The 22236-nt window shown below is 42.1% G+C and overlaps 1 protein-coding gene across 1 annotated transcript in view; it reads right to left on the bottom strand.

Annotated features, from left to right (window-relative positions):
• Nucleotides 1–22236, bottom strand: part of LOC132827818 (phosphoinositide 3-kinase regulatory subunit 6-like) — a 100598-nt gene that overhangs the window by 39379 nt on the left and 38983 nt on the right. Inside the window, exons 4-9 of the mRNA XM_060844553.1 lie at nucleotides 21234–21341; nucleotides 19468–19559; nucleotides 17599–17664; nucleotides 14451–14583; nucleotides 10473–10542; nucleotides 3341–3524 (exon numbers count right to left, since the gene is read on the bottom strand). Of these exons, the coding sequence (XP_060700536.1) occupies nucleotides 3341–3524; nucleotides 10473–10542; nucleotides 14451–14583; nucleotides 17599–17664; nucleotides 19468–19559; nucleotides 21234–21341 (653 nt within the window). The remainder of the gene's footprint in view (nucleotides 1–3340; nucleotides 3525–10472; nucleotides 10543–14450; nucleotides 14584–17598; nucleotides 17665–19467; nucleotides 19560–21233; nucleotides 21342–22236) is intronic.

The following is a 22236-nucleotide window of genomic DNA, read 5'->3' as shown; positions in this document are numbered from 1 at the left end:
CTTGAAGAAATTCTGAAGAGAGTCATGCCAGACTTGAAATGTTAATGAAACAAGGAATTGCAGATATGGAAATCTGAAACAAAAACAGAAATTGCTTGAGAAACTTAATAGGTCTAGTAGCAGCTATAGGGAGAAGGTAGAGATAACTTGTTATTTTTGAATATTTTGTTTAATAAAACCCTTACATTGAAAGTTAGAAATTGAGTCATTTAGCTGACTGCGAGAATAAAGATTCAGATAATGTTTTTTGAAAATAACTATGGGTAAGACTGCTACATTGCTGATTTGAAATGTTGGCATAAAAATTTATGGTTAATATAACTGACACAAAATGCATGATGGAAAATAAGGCAACAGAGACACTGGTGGGGAAGTCTGGGTAGATCTCAGAGTTTTATTAGTTACAGATAATTAGAGAGAATGAAACAGAGAGAGCAATACACACACAATACCCAGAAAGAAATTAACCCTGAGTTATTAGCCCTGTATGATTACTTCATCATTGATGCACTAAGAGATGAACCACCACCAACTGTGAGATGGCAGCAAAGTGAACTTGGGCCAGTTAATTACATTTGCCAATGGCTGTAGACTGCTTACAGAACAAAAGCCCAAACTGAGCTGGATTATTTGGAGTCCAGTGAACATTTTTCAAAACTCAAATGTTAACTCTGATTGCATTTCTGTAGATGCTATCAAACCTCATCAGCCGTTAGAACAGAGTGAAAGATTATGGCCAATTTTAAAGTACTAAGGCAAATTTTAAAGTACTAAATGCAGTGAATGTACTTCAACAGTATATAAAATTAAAGGCTTCTTTTCCCTATTCTTCTGAGGGATGTGGGCATCACTGGCAAGTTAGCATTTATTGTCTGTCCCTAGTTGCCCTGGAGAAGGTGGTGGCGAGCTGCCTTCTTGAACCGCTGCAATCCACCTGCTGTGGGTTGACCCACAATGCCATTTGGGAAGTAATTCCAGGATTTTGAACCAATGACAGTGAAGGAATGGCGATACATTTTGATGTCAGGATGGTGAGTGGCTTGGAGAGTGAAGGTGGGGGTGTTCCCATGAATCTGTTGCTCTTGTCCTTCTTGATGGAAGCGGTTATTGGTGCTAGATGAGGATTTTTAGTGAATTTTTGCAGTGCATCTTATAGATAGTACACACTGCTGCTACTCAGTGGTGGAGGGAGTGGATGCTTGTGCATGTGGTGCCAATCAAGTGGACTGATTTGTCCTGGATTGTTTCAAGCTTTTTGAGTATTCCATCAGACTCCTGACTTATGCCTTGTAGACAGTGGACAGGCTTTGGGAACTCAGGCAGTGAGTTACTCGCTGCAGTATTCCTAGTCTCTGACCTGCTCTTGTAGCCACTATGTTTATGTGGTGAGTCCAGTTGAGTTTCTGGTCAATGATAACTGCCACAATGTTGATAGTAGAGGATTCAGTGATGGTAACCACTGAATGTCAAGGGGTGGTAGTTAGATTGTTTATTACTGGTGCTGGACATAGCTTGGCATTGGTGTGGTTTGAATGTTACTTGCCGCTTGTCAGCCCAAAATCTTGTTCCGATCTTGTTGCTTTTGAACATGGACTGCTTCAGTATCTGAGGAATCACGAATGGTGCAGAATGTTGCACTATCGTCAGCAAACATCTCCACTTCTCACCTTACGATGCAGGGAATATCATTGATGAAGCAGCTGAAGATGGTTGGACACTATCCTGAGGAACTCCTGCAGAGATATCTTGGAGTGGAGATGACCAACCTCCAATGACCATGTCCAGCTTCCTTTCTGGCAGGTGTGACTCCAACCAACAGAGGGCTTGCCCCCTGATACCAGTTTTTCTTGGGCTCCTTGACGCCACACTCGGTCAAATGCAGCCTTGATGTCATTCTCACCTCTGGAATTTAGCTTTTTTGTCCATGTTTGAGCCAAGGCTATAATGAGGTCAGGAGCTGAGTGGCCCTGGAAGAGTCCAAACTGGGTGTCACTGAGCAGGTTATTGCTAAGCAGGTGCTGCTTGATAGCATTATTGATGACACCCTCTGTCACTTTATTGATAATTGAGAATTTAGTATAACATAATTATAAGCCAATGGGTAAATGAAATAGAAAACTATGACTTTGTTGCAAATTAATCCAAATACAAAAATAATTCAGCTCATTTAGGGATTTTGTTCTATAAGCAGTCTACAGGATGTGACAAGTGCTTTGAAGATTTAATTAAAACTGTCCACGTTCACTTTGATGCCATCTTGCAGTTGCATATGGTTCAAACCGTAATGCACTAGTGATAAAACAGTCACATATCACTGACAACTCAGGGCTCATTTCTTTCTAGGTATTGCTCTCTCTCTCTCTCTCTCCCTCTAATTATCTGTAATTAATAAAACTCTTTGATCTACCCACACTTTGCATTAGTGCTTCTGGACCTCCTATAGCCTGATTTTCCACCAAACATTTCCTGTCAGTTTCGTTAATCATAAATTTTTATGCCAACATTTCAAATCAGCAATGTCACTGTCTCACCCATAATTCTTTTCAAGTGCTTTTTGAATCTTTATTCTAGCAGTCACCGTAATCACTTAAAATTTCTAATCTTCAAGGTAATAAAATATTCAAAAATAGCAGGTTTTTAATACAACATGATTGCATGTATTCATTAATCTGTTCTTTATGTTATTTAATGCCTACATTATCGTGTTGTACCTGATGAATCCAGGGTTTGTCAGGAATTAATATTTCCAGCCGGAGCTGAGGGATGGATTTGGCCCGTACCATCTAAACATAGATTGTATCTATTTGCCTGCATCAAAGCTGTTCAATCACCTACACTGTCTTAACCTTACAGATATTTTGCTGAAAGCTATTTTCAAAATTATTTGCGGAAAAGTGAAAGTAAATTGAAAAACATTATAGGGGCGAAATTCCCATTAAATAGTATATGCATGTGCACACAGGTAAGAGAAAAATAAATGTAATCGTGTTACACAAAGCAAGGAAGTAGAGTTGAACCAAAAGATCAGCCATGATGTATTGCATGGTGGAGCAGGCTCAAGAATCTATATGGTCAACTCCAGCTCCTATTTTTAATATTTCTGTGCTCTTAATAGTGGGTTAATTCACATGAAGATACATTCTCATTAGATATAATTTGCTTCTGGGTAGTTCTGATGGTGTATTATCTTAATATTAGTTAGTTAATATAGTACGATACATGAAAAAAATAGATTTTGTATTTAAAGTCTCAACTATGTATATGAACCAGCTTATTAAAATTGCCTGTGATTTTCAACACTCAACATCAAAAACAAGTTAATTTTGGAGAACCTACTGACCTGCAAAACCTCATCCAGTTTGTTGATATTGCAGGTCTCTCCCAGGGCTGCTTGTATGGTGTGTTTTATAACATGACCCATATTCTTAGTGAATATCTCATTAGGATTCATTGAATGGATCTCATTGTAAAGAGCATTACAGACCTCTTCAGAGATAAGATCAGGATCAGCAAGTACAAAAACCCTGAAAAACAAATAATTCCCTTGTCAAATAACGTAAACTTCTTTGGACAGGCATGGCTTATTCTTAAAGGCACAAATTCTGCTCAATTTCTAAAATTGCTCATGAGAAACACCTCACTCCGAATAAAGTAATAAATATAATTATCATGTTTTAGATCTCATATTTCTCCAAAGTTACACTATGAGGCTGAGCTCCACATCAGCCCAAGTCCATTGAAGACTTCCTCCCATTCTGAAGAACTGCACTCTGGTACTCATTAAACTTAGCAAAATTCTTGGCTTCTAATAGATAACGAGCAAAAAAAAGGTTCATAAATATCTGTTACTTAGGTGTCACGAGAACACATTTTTGATGTGCAGTGCACCACTATCCAATTCAACACAACTTCCTTCTTAATTTGACCTTATCCTTTCTCATATGCTTATGTGTCTTACCCTATTTTACGATTGCTACTGCATTTAGTGCACCTTTAGTCATGATAAGATTCAAGTAAAACAATTTCAAATAATACTCTTCACTGCTATACACACCCATCTCCTTGGGAAAAAAACGGGTCTGACACTAACTGCTTCTTTCCTAAGAATTCAAAACTTTGGAAGTGCTTATATTGTTTAGATTCTTCCTTGTTCCCAAAATCTTTTAAGCTATCATATTAGTAACACCTAATAATTTCTAATCTATCTCATCTCTTTTTTACCATTTCAACATCACTGCTATCCTGCATATCTTCACCCTTCAACAAAATAAGTTTGGTAATGTCACGACTCTGAAATGGTTGTAAAGCTACACAAGAACCATAATCAAGATGTAAAAAAACTCGCCATCATGAAAATGCAACGTAGTTAAAACAATTCTTAAAAAATAAAAGTGATCCATGGGAGGGGAAAGCTGAGGTCACAGATAATGATAATGTAAACTGAAGCACCATGGAATTTCGCATCAGACCTGTGAAAATTAGAGCAATTCCTTTATTTATTTATAGGAAGTTTTATTTAGTGGCAATTACAAGCAGCCATTATATCACTGCAGACAATTACCTTTACATTTATTGGGCAGAGGAATGCGCAATCCCAAGAAGAGGAGATGCTTGTGTTGGACTGGGGTGGGCAAGGTTAAAAATCACACAGCACCAGGCTCTAGTCCAAATCCCTAGAGGTACTACGTTTGAGATTGTCGGAGAAATTCAGCCCACTGAATCAGTTTCCGCAGAATGTGGAGAATTGCGGTGAAATTGACAAGCTGTTTAATGCAAAAAGTGATATCGTGGAGGACAAATTGACCAGGCTGACACAGAACTGATTCTCTGCACAGATGGTCAGAATGCTCTTCCCTGAACAGGAGGTGCTGGTAAGTTTTATAGGGCTACAACACAAAGGTGATAATTGTAATGTAACAGTTACATTATAATGGTGAAAAAGAATAAACTGAATGGAAATTAAGGTGTGCATGCTGGAACGGATAGAGATAGAGGAAACTGATGTGCTGAAAATTTTGTCAAACATTAAGATTGACAAGTCGCCAGGCCCGGACCAGATTTGTCCTCGGCTGCTTTGGGAAACGAGAAATGTAATTGCTTCGCCACTTGCAAAGATCTTTGCATCCTCGCTCTCCACTGGAGTCGTAGCTGAGGACTGGAGAGAGGCAAATGTAATTCCTCTCTTCAAGAAAGGAAATAGGGAAATCCCCGGCAATTACACACCAGTAAGTCTCACATCTGTCGTCTGCAAGATGTTAGAAAGAATTCTGAGGGATAGGATTTATGATCATCTGGAAGAGCACGGCTTGATTAAATGCAGTCAACACGGCTTTGTGAGGGGCAGGTCATGCCTCACAAACCTTATCGAGTTCTTTGAGGATGTGACTAGAAAAGTTGATGAGGGTCGAGCTGTAGGTGTGGTGTATATGGACTTCAGCAAGGCATTTGATAAGGTTCCCCATGGTAGACTCATTCAGAAGGTCAGGAGGAATGGGATACAGGGGAACTTAGCTGTCTGGCCAACAGAAGACAGTGAGTGGTAGTAGAAGGAAATTATTCTGCCTGGAAGTCTGTGGTGAGTGGTGTTCCACAGGGCTCTATCCTTGGGCCTCTACTGCTTGTAATTTTTATTAATGACTTGGATGAGGGGATTGAAGGATGGGTGAGCAAGTTTACAGACGACACAAAGGTTGGAGGTGTCGTTGACAGTATAGAGGGCTGTTGTAGGCTGCAGCGGGACATTGACAGGATGCAGAGATGGGCTGAGAGTTGGCAGATGGAGTTCAACCTGGATAAATGTGAGGTGATGCATTTTGGAAGGTCGAATTTGAAAGCTGAGTACAGGATTAAGGATAGGATTCTTGGCAGTGTGGAGGAACAGAGGGATCTTGGTGTGCAGGTGCATAGATCCCTTAAAATGGCCACCCAAGTGGTTGTTAAGAAAGCATATGGTGCTTTGGCTTTCGTTAAGTTTGGGATTGAGTTTAAGAGTCGTGAGATCTTGTTGCAGCTCTCTAAAACTTTGGTTAGACCGCACTTGGAATACTGCGTCCAGTTCTGGTCGCCCTATTATAGGAAAGATGTGGATGCTTTGGAGAGGATTCAGAGGAGGTTTACCAGGATGCTGCCTGTACCGGAGGGCTTATCTTATGAAGAGAGGTTGACTGAGCTCGGACACTTTGCATTGGAGAAAAGGAGGAGGAGAGGAGACCTAATTGAGGTATACAAGATAATGAGAGGCATACATAGAGTTGATTGCCAGAGACTATTTCCCAGGGCAGAAATGACTAACACGAGGGATCATAGTTTTAAGCTGGTTGGAGGAAAGTATAGAGGGGATGTCAGAGGCGGGTTCTTTACACAGAGAGTTGTGAGAGCATGGAATGCGTTGCCATCAGCAGTTGTGGAAGCAAGGTCATTGGGGGCATTTAAGAGACTACTGGACATGCATATGGTCACAGAAATTTGAGGGTGCATACATGAGGATCAGTGGTCGGCACAACATTGTGGGCTGAAGGGCCTGTTCTGTGCTGTACTGTTCTATGTTCTATGATCTAATCAAGTGTCCGGCAACAGTCATTCATTTGTAATTGACACAGCAGATTCCAGCCATCTCTATGTGTGGGTGAGAATGTCTTTTTAAGGATTCTTCACTGTATTTCCCATCCGTACGAACGTATGTAAATGTTCTTTCTCCTGGCATCGAGGAATGTCCATTGTGTTCCTCCTGCAAGCAAAGTGTTCTGAAGCTCCTCGGTCTGCTTATTTGTTTATGCGGTATTGGTTTCAATGAGAAGCGAGCCTGCCCTTAGGGTATTGGGACTGCTGTGCTAATTGGGGCTGGGAACTTTACTATGAAGGCTGTTTGGGAAGTGTATTCTCTGTGTGGAAGTAGATTGGCCACGTCTGGTTTCTTTTTTAGCCTGTTTGGCCAAGACTGGGGCATTGTGGGTGTGTTCTGTGTGTGTTGGCAGGCTCGATCTCTGTGTTCCATGTGTTGCTGGTCAAAGCACAGCAGGCCAGGCAGCATCTCAGGAATAGAGAATTCGACGTTTCGAGCATAAGCCCTTCATCAGGAATGAGAGAGAGTAGCCAAGCAGGCTAAGATAAAAGCTAGGGAGGAAGGACTTGGGGGAGGGGCGGTGGAGGTGGGATAGGTGGAAGGAGGTCAAGGTGAGGGTGATAGGCCGGAGTGTGGTGGGGGCGGAGAGGTCAGGAAGAAGATTGCAGGTTAGGAGGGCGGTGCTGAGTTGAGGGAACCGACTGAGACAAGGTGGGGGGAGGGGAAATGAGGAAACTGGAGAAATCTGAATTCATACCTTGTGGTTGGAGGGTTCCCAGGCGGAAGATGAGGCGCTCCTCCTCCAACCGTCGTGTTGTTATGTTCTGCCGGTGGAGGAGTCCAAGGACCTGCATGTCCTCGGTGGAGTGGGAGGGAGAGTTAAAGTGTTGAGCCACGGGGTGGTTGGGTTGGTTGGTCCGGGCGTCCCTGAGGTGTTCTCTGAAGCGTTCCGCAAGTAAGTGGCCTGTCTCACCAATATAGAGGAGGCCACATCGGGTGCAGCGGATGCAATAGATGATGTGTGTGGAGGTACAGGTGAACTTGTGGCGGATATGGAAGGATCCCTTGGGGCCTTGGAGGGAAGTGAGTGTGGAGGTGTGGGCGCAAGTTTTACATTTCCTGCTGTTGCAGGGGAAGGTGCCGGGGTGGAGGTTGGGTTGGTGGGGGGTGTGGATCTGACGAGGGAGTCACGAAGGGAGTGGTCCTTGCGGAACGCTGATAGGGGAGGGGAGGGAAATAGGTGAGAACCAGTGGGGTTCTGTCTTGGTGGCGGTTGGAGGAGCGGGGCTCAAGGGCGGATGGTGACCACCCCACCAACCTCCGCATACAACGTATCATCCGCCGTCATTTCCGCCACCTCCAAACGGACCCCACCACCAAGGATATATTTCCCTGTGATCAGCTGTGATTTTCAGCTGTGATCTCCAGCATCTGCAGACCTCATTTTTTACTCTGTGTTTCATGTGCCTGCTTCTGTATTTTCTATGTGGTCATGCTGTAGGTGCTGTAACCAAGCACCTGATGAAGGAGCAGTGTTCTGAAAGCTAGTGCTTCCAATTAAACCTGTTGGACTATAACTAGGTGTTGTGTGATTTTTAACTTTGTACACCCCAGTCCAACACCGGCATCTCCAAATCATGCTGTAGGTGGGCAGGGTAGCAGATCTTTCTCTGACAGAGATACTGAAGGGTTAACTTGGAGTAAAGACACTTATGACTGTTAAAGAAACATGCACAGAGGAGGGGGCAATTTTGCTCTTCTTTGTATCAAGAGGATGAAAATATTCATCAGAAAATGTTTGTAGAGATCAAAAATATACAAATTGAGCAAACAAATGTCACTGTCTGTGAATTGTCAGAAAATTATCAAAAGGGAGGTTTTTTGGAATTAGGGAACACAGACAGAAAAGGAAGATAGAAAAGAAGAACATAAACCAAACCAAAAAGTCCACTCAGATCCATAAAAACCACTCAATCCAGAGTTAACATGCAATTATTCTATGGTAACCTGACGTATACACCATTTTGTGAAGTCCCAACTTTGGGGAACATTAATTTCCTTCCTCTTCTTTCCGAGAATAATGCAATTTCATTCAGTACAGCTCAGTCAAATTTCTCAATTGACATCAATCCTTCATATTAAGAAATGCCACCCAATTCTAACTCAATGCCACTTGTTTGAAATTTAATTCCCTTAGGGGAAAATAATTTGTTTTAATCTCAACACTGCACAAGACAGACATTACAGAGGCAGAAGCAATAGGTATTTTTTTTAAAAACTGAAGGAAATTAACAAGAGAAACAGATGTGAAACCCTCTGGATTTTCAAGTGAATAGGCAAGGAATAGGAATGCCCAGAACATTACAACACTAGCTGAAGTTATCTTGCTAAAGTTAGATAAACTAAATTGGTACCTGTGTTTCAGTTATACATTGCTCCTGTCTAACATGACAGTACAGTACTTGGAGAAATGGGTGGTAAATTGTAAAGGAAGTCTATAGAGCAACATAAATAGTAACATTAGCTTGAACTATGTTGTCAGACTGAGGTCACTGTCATTCTATGCCATAGAGGGTTCATGTGGTCTGATGGGTTTTTTTAGGCCACATGTTCAAGTGGAATATCTGACAGAGACAGTCTTAACTTGGAATTGGCTACAAAAAAGGGGGAGAACTCAATGCATAGAGCTTGAATGAAACTAATTTGCAAGTCTGGACAAATACAGCAGATAGAAAGTCTGTTTGATGGCCACAGGAGGAAGCATCAGAAAGGTGTCTTACGTGCCACATAGAGGGCAGTGGCTGGACATCAACTGCAATCTCTCCCCCCATACCCCCGACGACTGCATATTATTAACAGTAAAAATTCAATCACCCCACAAAAGCAAAGTTACAAATCACACAACACCAGGTTATAGTCAAAAAGGTTTAATTGGAAGCACACTAGCTTTCGGAGCACCGCTCCTTCATCCCACAACCACCTGATGAAGTAGCAGCGCTCCGAAAGCTAGTGCTTCCAATTAAACATGTTGGACTATAACTTGGTGTTGTGTGATTTGTAACTTTGTACACCCCAGTCCAATACTGGCATCTCCAAAGCATGACTACTATAGACCTCACAAGAGCAGACAAGGAAAATCCAATGGAAGCTCTATTCTCCCAACCCCTTGGTCATCAGCTCCAAGTTCACACTTGAATTAGCAGAAGCACAAAACGTTTCACACAGCACTTTGCTTAAAGGCAGGTACCAATTTAGGATTTTAAAATATACATTGTAACGATCCCAATAGTAATTATGCTCATGCAGAACCATAAAACACCAATTTAAGAGCGAGATATCACCAAAACTATCACATCAGCCGTTTCCAACTTCAACATTGTCACTGCAGGAGGGCAGAGGACCAGAATTAACATAGAAAAATGTGAGGAAAAACTGGTTTGTTCAATTGTTATTGAGTTTCAGCTTCACAATCCTGCCACGCTGAGTTGACAGTGCTGGTCTGATAATATTGCTAGCATGGGTCACAGAGGCTGCCTCTTAAATGACCAAACACTGGCAATATAGGCTGTATGTTTCAATTTTCCATGTATGGAGTCAGCTATTACGAGGGGGCATAAATTAAGGGGTGATAGGTATAGGATAGATGTTATGGGTAGATTCTTTACTCAGCGAGTCGTGAGTTCATGGAATGCCCTGCCAGTAGTAGTGGTGGACTCTCCCTCTTTATGGGCATTTAAACGGGCATTGGATAGGCATATGGAGGATAGTGGGCTCGTGTAGGTTAGGTGGGCTTGGATCGGCGCAACATTGAGGGCCAAAGGGCCTGTACTGCGCTGTATTTTTCTATGTTCTATGTTCTATTATTGCCATTTATTCTATGGACTGTTTCATCCAGTTATTGTCTACTTACCGTTCCCAGTGTGAAGATGAGTCATTTTTCAGTCCATGTTCAGAAATAATTAATCTTTGGTATAATACACCTGTAAAAATAATAAGCTTTAGTCAGATATCATTGTTTAAAATTAACAGCTATTTGTGCATATCTTTAAGTATTATAAAACAATTTTATACAATTGAAATATCGATTGAACATCATAAGTACAACTCATATTAAAGTATTTACACTGAGAAATACCAAAATCAAATTATATCCATTCATGAGAAAAAACATTTAATAAAAAAAAATTACTTGTAATCAGGAGCCTGATAAGAAATATTTACAAGATTGGACATGGTGCAGATTGTATTCAATCATGATTTAGTCTCCCTACAGGATAAGAGGTTGCTATAGTCTCTGGGGATGCTCATTAGACAGAGATTAGGAGAAGAGTAGGCATTGTGAGGACCCTGTGTTAGGCAGTCAGCAACACGAAGAGGAGTAGCATCTTTGTGTGTGGCTGATTCAGGGCTGTGCATCGACTCTTGGAACACAAACACCAAGTGTCACCCTGTACTGAGGTTCTACCTGACCCATGTTGTGAAGGATAGTCTGGCCAGGTTGCCATGAAATGCTCCACGTTGTTGGACTGTACCATGCCACCTGTCCCGCTTCCAACAATTTGAAAAAGGAAAACACTTTTGACCACAAGTCCATCAGGCAGTGGTCAGCATGTAATGTCCTGGATGCCCCGTGGTGAAAAGAGAGAGTGGATCCTATTGGGTGGTTTGCTGAGCAAAAGGCTGAATGCCTCACTGCCAGAGCTTTCCAACAAGCACCAAGTCGTAGCTTAGCTGGTGGGGAGAAGGTGGGGAGACCTGTTAGATCCTTCCTGCACACCCGGGCTCTTGCTGTCATGATATAGCTGCAGTGGTGAAGAAACCACCATGCATCTCTTGCTGGAAAGAAGCCCTGGAGAGATATGCAGAGGTATTTGTTTAGGTTTGTCCCGAGAAGTTCCACAGGACTCTGTGCACTACGTTCTGTTCCCCAGGATGCACACCAAGACAAATATCAACTGCAACTGGAGGACCATTAACTGAGTGAAAGACCCTCTTTCGTCTGCTTGAAACTGGTTAGTCTTCCAGTGCAAAGAGTTGACCTTGACTGAATGTCACAGACTAGCACATTCCAACGGTCAAGGACGACATACTGATGGATACATTAAAGCTTGGGGCAACTGCTGTCAAAGTGCAGTGAAGAAAGACCCCCAAGGTCTTTCTGCCAAAATATAACAAGGGCTTGTTAAGTTTCAAGGTGCCATCATAGACATAATGGGAATGTAACTCATTTCATTTCATGTTTTGAAAATGGTATTTTTGGTATAACTGGATTGAAGCTCAAATGAGGAATGTCAAAATTCTCCTGTGGTTTCTTGGACATTTTGTATTTACTTATAGATAAATTTATGAATAATGCACATACGTTTTTTTTTAAATCACTAAGTGGAGCAGGTGAGATGACAGAACAGTGACAGTCAGAGTCACTGAGGGGAACAGGTAAGGTGAGGGAACAGTGACAGTCAGTGTCACAGAGAGTGGACGAGATGAGGGATCAGTGATAGTCAGTGTAACTGAGGGGAACAGGCAAGGTGAGGGAACCGTGACAGGCAGTCAGTGTCACTGAGGGGAACAGGCAGGGTGAGGGAACAGTGAAAGTCAGTGTCACAGAGAGTGGATGTGATGAGGGAACAGTGATAGTCAGTGTTACTGAGGGGAACAGGCAAGGTGAGGGAACTTTGAAAGTCAGTGTCACTGAGGGGAACAGGCAAGGTGAGGGAACAGTGAAAGTCAGTCAGTGTCACTGAGGGGAACAGGCAAGGTGAGGGAACAGTGAAAGTCAGTGTCACAGAGAGTGGACGAGATGAGGGAACAGTGATAGTCAGTGTCACTGAGGGGAACAGGCAAGGTGAGGGAACCATGACAGGCAGTCAGTGTCAGAGGGGAACAGGCAAGGTGAGGGAACAGTGAAAGTCAGTGTCACAGAGAGTGGGTGAGATGAGGGAACAGTGATAGTCAGTGTCACTGAGGGGAACAGGTAAGGTGAGGGAACAGTGACAGGCAGTCAGTGTTACTGAGGGGGACAGGCGAGGTGAGGGGACAGTGACAGGCAGTCAGTGTCACTGAGGGGAATGGGTGAGGTGAGGGAACAGTGACAGTCAGTCAGTGTCACTGAGGGGAACAGGCGAGGTGAGGGGACAGTGATAGTCAGTCAGTGTCACTGAGGGGAATGAGTGAGGTGAGGGAACAGTGACAGACAGTGTCACTGAGGGGAACAGGCGAGGTGAGGGAACTGTGACAGTCAGTCAGTCAGTGTCCATGAGGGGAACATGCAAGGTGAGGGAACAGTGACAGGCAGTCAGTGTCACTGAGGGGAGCGGGTGAGGTGAGGGAACACTGACAGTCAGTGTCACTGAGGGGAGCGGGCGAGGTGAGGGAACACTGACAGGCAGTCAGTGTCACTGAGGGGAATGGGCGAGGTGAGGGAACACTGACAGTCAGTGTCACTGAGGGGAATGGGCGAGGTGAGGGAACACTGACAGGCAGTCAGTGTCACTGAGGGGAGCGGGCGAGGTGAGGGAACACTGACAGGCAGTCAGTGTCACTGAGGGGAGCGGGCGAGGTGAGGGAACACTGACAGGCAGTCAGTGTCACTGAGGGGAGCGGGCGAGGTGAGGGAACACTGACAGGCAGTCAGTGTCACTGAGGGGAATGGGCGAGGTGAGGGAACACTGACAGGCAGTGTCACTGAGGGGAGCGGGCGAGGTAAGGGAACACTGACAGGCAGTCAGTGTCACTGAGGGGAATGGGCGAGGTGAGGGAACACTGACAGGCAGTGTCACTGGGGGGAGCAGGCGAGGTAAGGGAATACTGACAGTCAGTGTCACTGAGGGGAGCGGGCGAGGTGAGGGTACACTGACAGGCCGTGTCAGTGAGGGGAGCAGGCGAGGTGAGGGAACACTGACAGGCAGTGTCACTGAGGGGAGCGGGCGAGGTGAGGGAACACTGACATTCAGTGTCACTGAGGGGAGCGGGCGAGGTGAGGGAATACTGACAGGCAGTCAGTGTCACTGAGGGGAGCGGGCGAGGTGAGGGAACACTGACAGGCAGTCAGTGTCACTGAGGGGAGCGGGTGAGGTGAGGGAACACTGACAGGCAGTCAGTGTCACTGAGGGGAGCGGGCGAGATGAAGACCCTGGAAGAGCATAAAACGTGCATGGGAAACTTAAAAAGGAAATTAGGAAAGTAAAAACAGTGCATAAGAAAGCAATAGTAGGTAGAATAAAGGAAACCCAAACGCTTTTAGATATATGAAAAGCAAGAGAATAAATAGGGAAAGAATAGGGTCTATATAAATAATGTGTGGATTCAAATTATATGGGTATGGTCCCGAATGAATACTTTGTGACAGTCTTCACAATGGAAAAGGATGCCGGGCATGGGGATAGTACTACTGGGTGTGGCAGTATAAAATATATTAATCCACAGGCCTGGAGGAGATGTCTCTCAGGCTGTTGAAGGAGGCAGGGCAGCAGAGGCTTATGGTAGGGGACACTTCTGAAACTGGATGTCTGTATTCAGTGGGCTTTCACAGGGCCCAGTGCTGCGCCCCTTGCTGTTTATGGTTAACATTCATAATTTGCACTTAAACGTAGCAGAAATGATCAAAAGATTTGTAAATGACATGAAAATTGACAGGGTGATAAGTTGTGAAGAGAATAAACTGCAGGTGGGTAGCAATAAACTGCTCAGGTGGGCAGAACAATGACCAATGGAATTCAATCTGGAAAATTATAAGGTCATGCATTGTCTCACACCTTTCAACTCCTAGCTATTGGTTACACCTATATTTGTACACGCAGAGAGAAGGACTATTAAAGGAATTGGTAATAAAAATTGTATCCTCCAGTTTTTCAGTACCTCTTCCAGAGTTTAGAACATGTTCACCTACCTGGTGCCTTTCTTTCAGCTTTTAACATAACTGCATATTCATGTGCAATGGTGCAGTAGGGTTTGGCGAAGGATAACAGCCCTTTGCAAAATTTATATGCTTTTTCATGAAGCTCATCAGGAATATATGCAGCCTGGCAAGAAAGATAGTTAACATCCAGTAGAACATTTCAAAATTTTGCATTAATTAAATAACATTATTTGCTGAGAAGTAACTTGGCAAACTCATGAATCAAAATGTTGGTGGTTAAGCGTGGCTGCAGAAAACCCAACCTTGAGATGCAAAAAAAATTCTAAAAAGACAACGAAATAACACAAAATGGTTTTGATTGAACTATACACATTAAATCTATTTTCTATCAATGACATGGGCTGAACATAGATCTATACAACACAGAAACAGACCCTGCAGTCCAACTTGTCCGTGCCAACCGGATATCCCAAACTAATCTAGTCCCACTTGTATCTGGCCCATACCCCGCTAAACCATTCTTATTCCTGCACCCATCCAGGTGCCTTTTAATTGTCCCCACCTCCACCACTTCCTCGGGCAGCTCATTCCATACACACACCACCCTTTGCATGAAAAAAAATTCCTTAGGTCCCTTGTAAATCTTTCCCCTCACACCCTTCTAGTTATGGCCTCTAGTTCTGGACTCCCCTTTGCTGGGGAAAAGATCTTGCCTATTTACCTTATCCAAGACCCACATAATATTATAAACCTCTAAGGTCACCCCTCAGCCTCTGACGCTTCAGGGAAAACAGACCCAGCCTAGTCAGTTTCTCCCTACAGCTCAAACCCTCCAACCTTGCCAACATCCCTGTAAATCCTTTCTGAACCCTTTCAAGTTTCACAGCATCTTTCCTGTAGCAGGGAGAACAAATTTGAATGCAGTATTCCAAAAGTGACTGACCAATGTCCTGTACATGATGCTCACAATATGACCTCCCAACGCCTATATTCAATACACTGACCAATAAAGGCAAGCATATTAAATGCCTTCTTCACTGTCCTTTCTACCAGAGACTCCACTATGAACCTGCACTCCAAGGTCTCTTTGTTCAGCAACACTTCCCAGACCTCACCATTAAGTGTATAAGTTCTATGTTCTGTCCATGATGTAAGTCTTAAAATAGACTTCACATTCCTGACTGCAACAGGATTTCTGCACTAAGCAACATAGTATTTCTTTTAAAATTAAAAAATATTCAGTTAAGTCAAAGAATTGGGAAGAAATGTAAAGTCGTGGACACATTCTTTCAATTAAGATGTCCCTGAGGCTGCCTGCCTGCCAGCTTAGGAGAAGTAAAAGATCCTCCAGCATTATTGAGAAAGGAACACCAGAATTGTCATGGTGTCCCAACTAATGCACAACCCTCTATTAACACAATCATTAGTCAATTACCTCATTCTACACTGCTGTGGGCAAATTAGATGTCATGCTAATCTCTATTAGAATAGTGATGACACTTAAGTAATTTATTGGCTGGAAAGCACGTAGGAAATACAAGGTGAAAAGGTTGCAGTATAAATATATATTTTTTTAATCTTAATGAAACTGTAACAAATAATTATTTGGTATTACAGAATTTGTGTATTGCTGAAGTACATGGCAACTTTTTCATGCAATTTTATCTTATTTCCTTGGCTGATATGTCAAAAGAAAACCACATATTGTGAAAACTCTTTTTATCTCTGCTGCTAAAATAAACAAAACTACACCAGCTACCTAGATTATTCATTTGATGGGTCCCAGCTCTTTAAGTTTTGCAACATAACAATAATGAAAGCCATCGTAGGCATGACACACCATTACTTGACGGTTTAAAAAAAAAGCAAGGCAAATTACTTCCTGCTATCCGATTCAAAAACAAAAAGGGTTACTGGACTCAAACATTAACTCTGTGTTCTCTTCACGGATGCTGCCAAATCTGCTGAGTTTCTCCAGCAATTTCTGTTTTTGTTTCTGATTTCCAGCATCTACGGTTCTTAATTTATTTTTTACTTCCTGCTATGTCACTCAATCTTTTCAAACAAATAACCAAGGAGCAAGTGTATGTCAGTCAGCCCTCTGAGCCTGTTCCACCATTCAATAAGGTTGTAGCTGATCTAATTTTAACCTTCCTGCATTCTCCCAATAATCTGTCATCCTTTTGTTAATTAATAACTTACCAACTGTTGCCTTAAAAATATTTAAAGATTCTGCATCCACTGCCTTTTGAGGAACTGAATTCCAAAAATACCCAACCCTAAGGAAAAAAAACCTCATCTTTATCCTTAAATGAGCATCCCCTTATTTGTAAATTATGATTTTTAGTTCTAGATTCTTCTACAAGAGTGAACATCCTCTTTCTAGCCACCTGGTCAAGACCCTTCAGGACTGTTCCAGACTCCAGAGGATACTGGCCTAGCCTGTGTAGCCTTTCCTCATAAAGTAATCTGCTTATTCCTGGTATTAGTTCAGGATTTCAGGAGTCATCTGTTGAATATGGAGAGCAGATATGGAAATATTCCACGACAGAGGGGAGTCTGGAAGACAGTTTGTTTTATGTCATATAATGATATCATGATGTTATATGATGTCATCTCCACCATTACTTTACAGACTGGATATTGGATTGCTGACAGCTAAGATATCTGTTTTTCAGCCATTATGAGGAGTCAGACCAGCGTGGTGATGACTTTGCCTCTAACTGTTCCTCTTTCTTAGAGGGCAACCCAACAACAGGACCTCAATACATTGAACATGATATTTTACTGTGCAATCTCAAAAAACAAAGCTTGTATCATCAAAAAGACAGTTTGTGAAGAATCACATGTACATACTACAAGCATCTCAAAAATAAATCTTTGGATTCGTCATGCACATTAAACAAACTGCTCATAACGACACTTGTAATGATCTACTGATAAACTGAAGCTGTGTTTTCAGCAGTATTTACTCCTCATTGCTCTTCAGTAGGACGATTTACAAATAAGACTGGAGGAGTTAAATTTAGCTCATTCCATAACAATGAATATTGAAATTTCACTAATAATTCAAGTGGCTCATTTTAATGCCATATGCTAAATAATAATTTGAAAAACTACATTCAGTCAGCTTTATATTGCAGTACAAATAAAATATCAGGATTCAGTCTATACCCACCTGAATAACTGTGTACATTAGGATGTTCAGTAAAGGTAGAATGTAGTGCTTATTATCTTTCTTTGCCTATTAAAACAAAATCCAGTTACTGTGTGATTCAAAACGTAATACTTTTCAAGATTTAGGCCATTAATAAATTAAATGTTGCTCATATTTTCTCATTGATCAATTATGAGTTTTCTAAGTCGATGTGGGATCGGGAGCTGTGTGTTCAAAAGGAAGGAGGACATTGATGGGGAATGAACGAGTTCTACATTTGTAATACATCAAATCAACATTGTTAGTCTCAGCAGTCAAATAAATGCAAAGGTTTACTGCTCCTAGCTTTACTCTTAAATGTATATTAATCCCAGACTTGAAGGTTGTGGATTAGATTAGATTACTTACAGTGTGGAAACAGGCCCTTCGGCCCAACAAGTCCACACCGACCTGCCGAAGCGCAACCCACCCATACCCCTACATTTACCCCTTACCTAACACTACGGACAATTTAGCATGGCCAATTCACCTGTGGGAGGAAACCGGAGCACCCGGAGGAAACCCACGCAGACACGGGGAGAACGTGCAAACACCACACAGTCAGTCGCCTGAGTCGGGAATTGAACCCGGGTCTCAGGCGCTGTGAGGCAGCAGCGCTAACCACTGTGCCACCGTGCCGCCCACAGTGGAGTTGGGGGTCACCTCCTCTATTTACTATTGATTGCAACATCATAAATGTATTTATGTATTCATATTTATATATTTCATACATTTCATATTTATAAAACAGCATATTGATGATTTAGCTACAATTAGAGGACATTTAGCCTTCAAAAGAAGAAAGTTTCTTAACCCCCACGTGGACTGCCATTTCTCACAGCTCATTTCCTATGATTCAGGCCGGCAATTGAAACCTTCTTCTGGTGCTGCATTGAGTCACTGGATTGTCATGATCATTTTACTGAATCAGACCAATATTCAAATATGAAAGATCACCAATTCAGCAACAATGCTGGGACCCAGATAGATCAGACCTTATGTCGGGCAATGATCTGACTTGAGAGTTTAGGTAAAAGTAAAGCTGTCGTAGTCCCCCTGAACCATATGGCTGCTCTCTCATTGAAGAGGCAACTGGTGGTGGTTTAAACTGACGGTCACCATGTATCTGGTAAGAGGAAGGGTCGAGAAAGAGAGTAATAATTTACCATTTCACAGTAACCCCAGCCAATACAGGAATTGAACCGATACCATTGGCATCACTCTGCTTAAAAATCAGCCAGCCAGCCAACTGAGCGAACTGACCCTTCAGGTTACTGTACTAGCAAACAGGATTGATGGCTCATCCTACACGCCTAAACCTCTGACAAATATTGGTTTAGTAATGCCATCATTGACCCTTGCACATCTAACTTTGATACACTTGCATTACAGCTGTGCTTTAGTTTAAAACTGTATGTTGCTCTTTCGCCACTCTCTTTATTCAATGACCAAACAGCAAACTGCATTGATGATGATAATCAGTTGTAAGCAGACAGAATCAGCCATGGAGCACTAGGTGGTTTTCTCCTTCAGTTTTGTTTTACTTGGAAAGGAGAAGGCTAAGAGGATATTTGGTAGAGTTTACAAATTTGTGAAGGTTCTGCTCCCATTTGTAAAAGAATTGAGAAAGAGCAGGTGAAGGCTTAAAGTGATTTGCAAAATTTTGCACAGTAAATACTTAGATTTTGGAATGCACTGCCTGCAAGTCTGGGAGAGCCAGATTTAATTGAGCCATGATTATTGGAATAAGAACTATTTCCAGGGATTTGTTCTGCATCCATGGACACCAAGATTTCTTAGTTTTTCATCATCATGGGAAAATCAGATGTTTTCTTTAAAATAATTTCTCACCAGTTCCAGTTCACTTATGAGATTTTTAACTAGAAAAATGCTGTTGTACGGGTCTCGTTCAGACTTCTTATGTAATGTCCATCGAAACATTCCTATGATAAAATATAAACAAAGGCTTTGTTATTAATAATTCAAATAAATAGATTTATGCCTCAAAGTTTTGGCAGAGCCAAATTTCTGTCAGACAATTAGAAAGTAAAATGGATCTAAATAAGCCAAGGTAAGTTGAACAATCAGGAACACTGAAAGAAAATCTGAAATGCAGGATTTTTCAAACGTGTAAAGTAAAATTTCAAGTCACTTCAATAACATTCATGCACATTAGGCAAACATAAATACATGTAGGAACACGTGATCATTGAACATTTTTCTTTATGACTTACAACAGTATCATTAAAGGTTTTGAAATCAATAGGAAGTACAGGGCATGCCTCAATGAATTAGAAATAAAAATACCAAAAATTACAGAATCAGACAAGTAACTTTCTGTTGTGTCTAAAATTCTGGCTTTAATTTTGTACACATTTTGAATCAGGGTTACTACAAAAAATTACAATAGCTTATTAGCCTCAGGTATAATCACTGTAATGAGTGGACTAACAGTTAGGGACAGGACCCGTTCAGTGGACATAAAAGAGAGGGAACACTACACTGTAATACATGCTCCCAGGTGTTACCTCAATCTTTTACACTGAGGATTGCCCAATTACGTATATCTCTGTACACAAATATAAAAGAAATTCCATGCAAAAAACACTTCTGCTTTGAAAATATAGTTATTCGTCTTCTGTGAAAGTTTAAATGGCTTAAACAATAAAGATTAGGAATCAGTTTTGACATCTGTGTAGAGTATGGAATGGTTCCAGCAGTATTCAGCAAGCACATTGTTCAGCAAACACAATCTGTCACTCCAATACCTGATCTATTTGCCTCCTCACTGAAGAGTGTGGTGCTGGAAAAGCGCAGCTGGTTAGGCAGCATCCGAGAAGCAGAAGATTCGATATTTTGGGCATAAGACCTTCATCGGCCCTTCAGCATAAGTCCTGATGAAGGACTTATGCCCAAAACATCAATTCTTCTGCTCCTCAAATGCTGCTTGAGCAGTTGTGCTTTTCCAGCACCACACTCTTCGACTCTGATCTCCAGCAAGCGCAGTCCTCAATTTCTCCATTTGTCTCCTCACATACTAACTTGCTATCCTACCTCATCATGCATCTGACACTTTTCCCTGACCCACTTCCTTGCCGTCCTAACCCCTCACCCATCCACCTGCCACCCTACATCTTCACTCACTTACCTGGTAAACTAGCCCCTTACCTACTTACCTGACATCCTAACAGCCATTCCCCCAACCACTTCCCACCTTGCTGTATCACTCATTTACCTTCTCTCCTGGTCAAAATCCCCATGGGACCTTGAAACCCCAGAATTTTACAACTACTGCTGGAAAAAGGGGGCATGGATTCTCCTGCAGCACTGATCCTGCACTGCCCTGGAAGGCAGCCAAATCAAATTGTAAGTTCAATCAGAAAAGTGAAGCTCTGGGTCAGCTCAGTACAAAAGGAGCAGTGTAGGACTCTGACTGTGATTGCCATTCCTTGGAAGATTCAACCCATTCTTAAATGAAAAAAAAACAATGAAATGACTGTCAATCAAATATCAGTTTTGTTAATCTTATTAACCAGCCATCTGAGAGACTGGATCTAAGCAACTATTATTTAACCAGTGATCTTGAAGGACCTGCCTCGACATCACGGATCCCCTACCTCGACTGCTTGAGCCTCCCAGGGGTCTTTGGTCCAGTTCCCGTACAATGGCCTTCACGCTGCGCTGAATGTCAGCCTCAGCATTTGTTGCTGAACTGGGACTTCCATCTAAACAAATAAAAGAAGAAGGTACATTTCACCAAGACATATCATGAACACTGGCTCTCAACGTCTCCAGTCTCCATGGTCTTAAGAAACAGTCTGATAGAATATTTTCTCACAGGTTGGTTTATTCCTACATTTTCTCATTAGGGATTGGAAGCAGCAGTGGGTTAATGATTAAGAAAACAATAATGAGGGACAAGTACTGAGGCAGACGAAATTGGGGATAAAAAGAAGACAATGAAAAGGGAACAAGGCAAACAGTAGGAAAAAGAGCAGAGGAGAAACAAAACCAAAAGTAAAGCCTCAACGTGAGCCAAATTGGTAGCAGAAGAGTGAAGACAGAAACTGAGAAAGACTCTAAATTTAAGAGCAAAAGTGTGTATGAGGACATGCACAAACAAAGAAATAGCACTGGATTTTCAAATTTGGAGTCAAGTGTTAGCCAGGCAAAGAATGCTGCTGATAATTCGAGAACGTACTTCAAGTTTCAAAGTGAGGTGGAGGAGGGAAGCACATTCACCTCTAACTCCACCCTAAATCCTCCAAGGTTTTATTTAATGAGATAGGGAGTAGAATTCTCAAAAGTGAATTTGGTATGTTTGAACAGTCCGATGCACATTAATACACAGCCATCTGAGTCAGAGTGGAACAAAAGAAATTCCTTTTATGATTTGAAATGCTGGAGAATCTTCCACCAGATGATATGCACTACATCTGATTTACCTGCTCGATGTTTTCTAAAGGGTGTATGCTGCTACCCCTGCTAGATATTGTTGCTCTCTGCGATAAGGCGGGGCAAGTCCTAGCAGGTCACAGTGTGCTATTTTCACTTGTGACATATTGCCAGCTCCTGGTAATACTGTGCACTATTAACTGGGTGCCAAGCTCATCACCCACC

The sequence above is a fragment of the Hemiscyllium ocellatum genome, chromosome 25 (genome assembly GCF_020745735.1).
Source record: "Hemiscyllium ocellatum isolate sHemOce1 chromosome 25, sHemOce1.pat.X.cur, whole genome shotgun sequence".
Classification (NCBI taxonomy): Eukaryota; Metazoa; Chordata; class Chondrichthyes; order Orectolobiformes; family Hemiscylliidae; genus Hemiscyllium; species Hemiscyllium ocellatum.
Note: the sequence above shows the minus strand (reverse complement) of the source record. Positions and strands in the feature narration are given on the sequence as shown.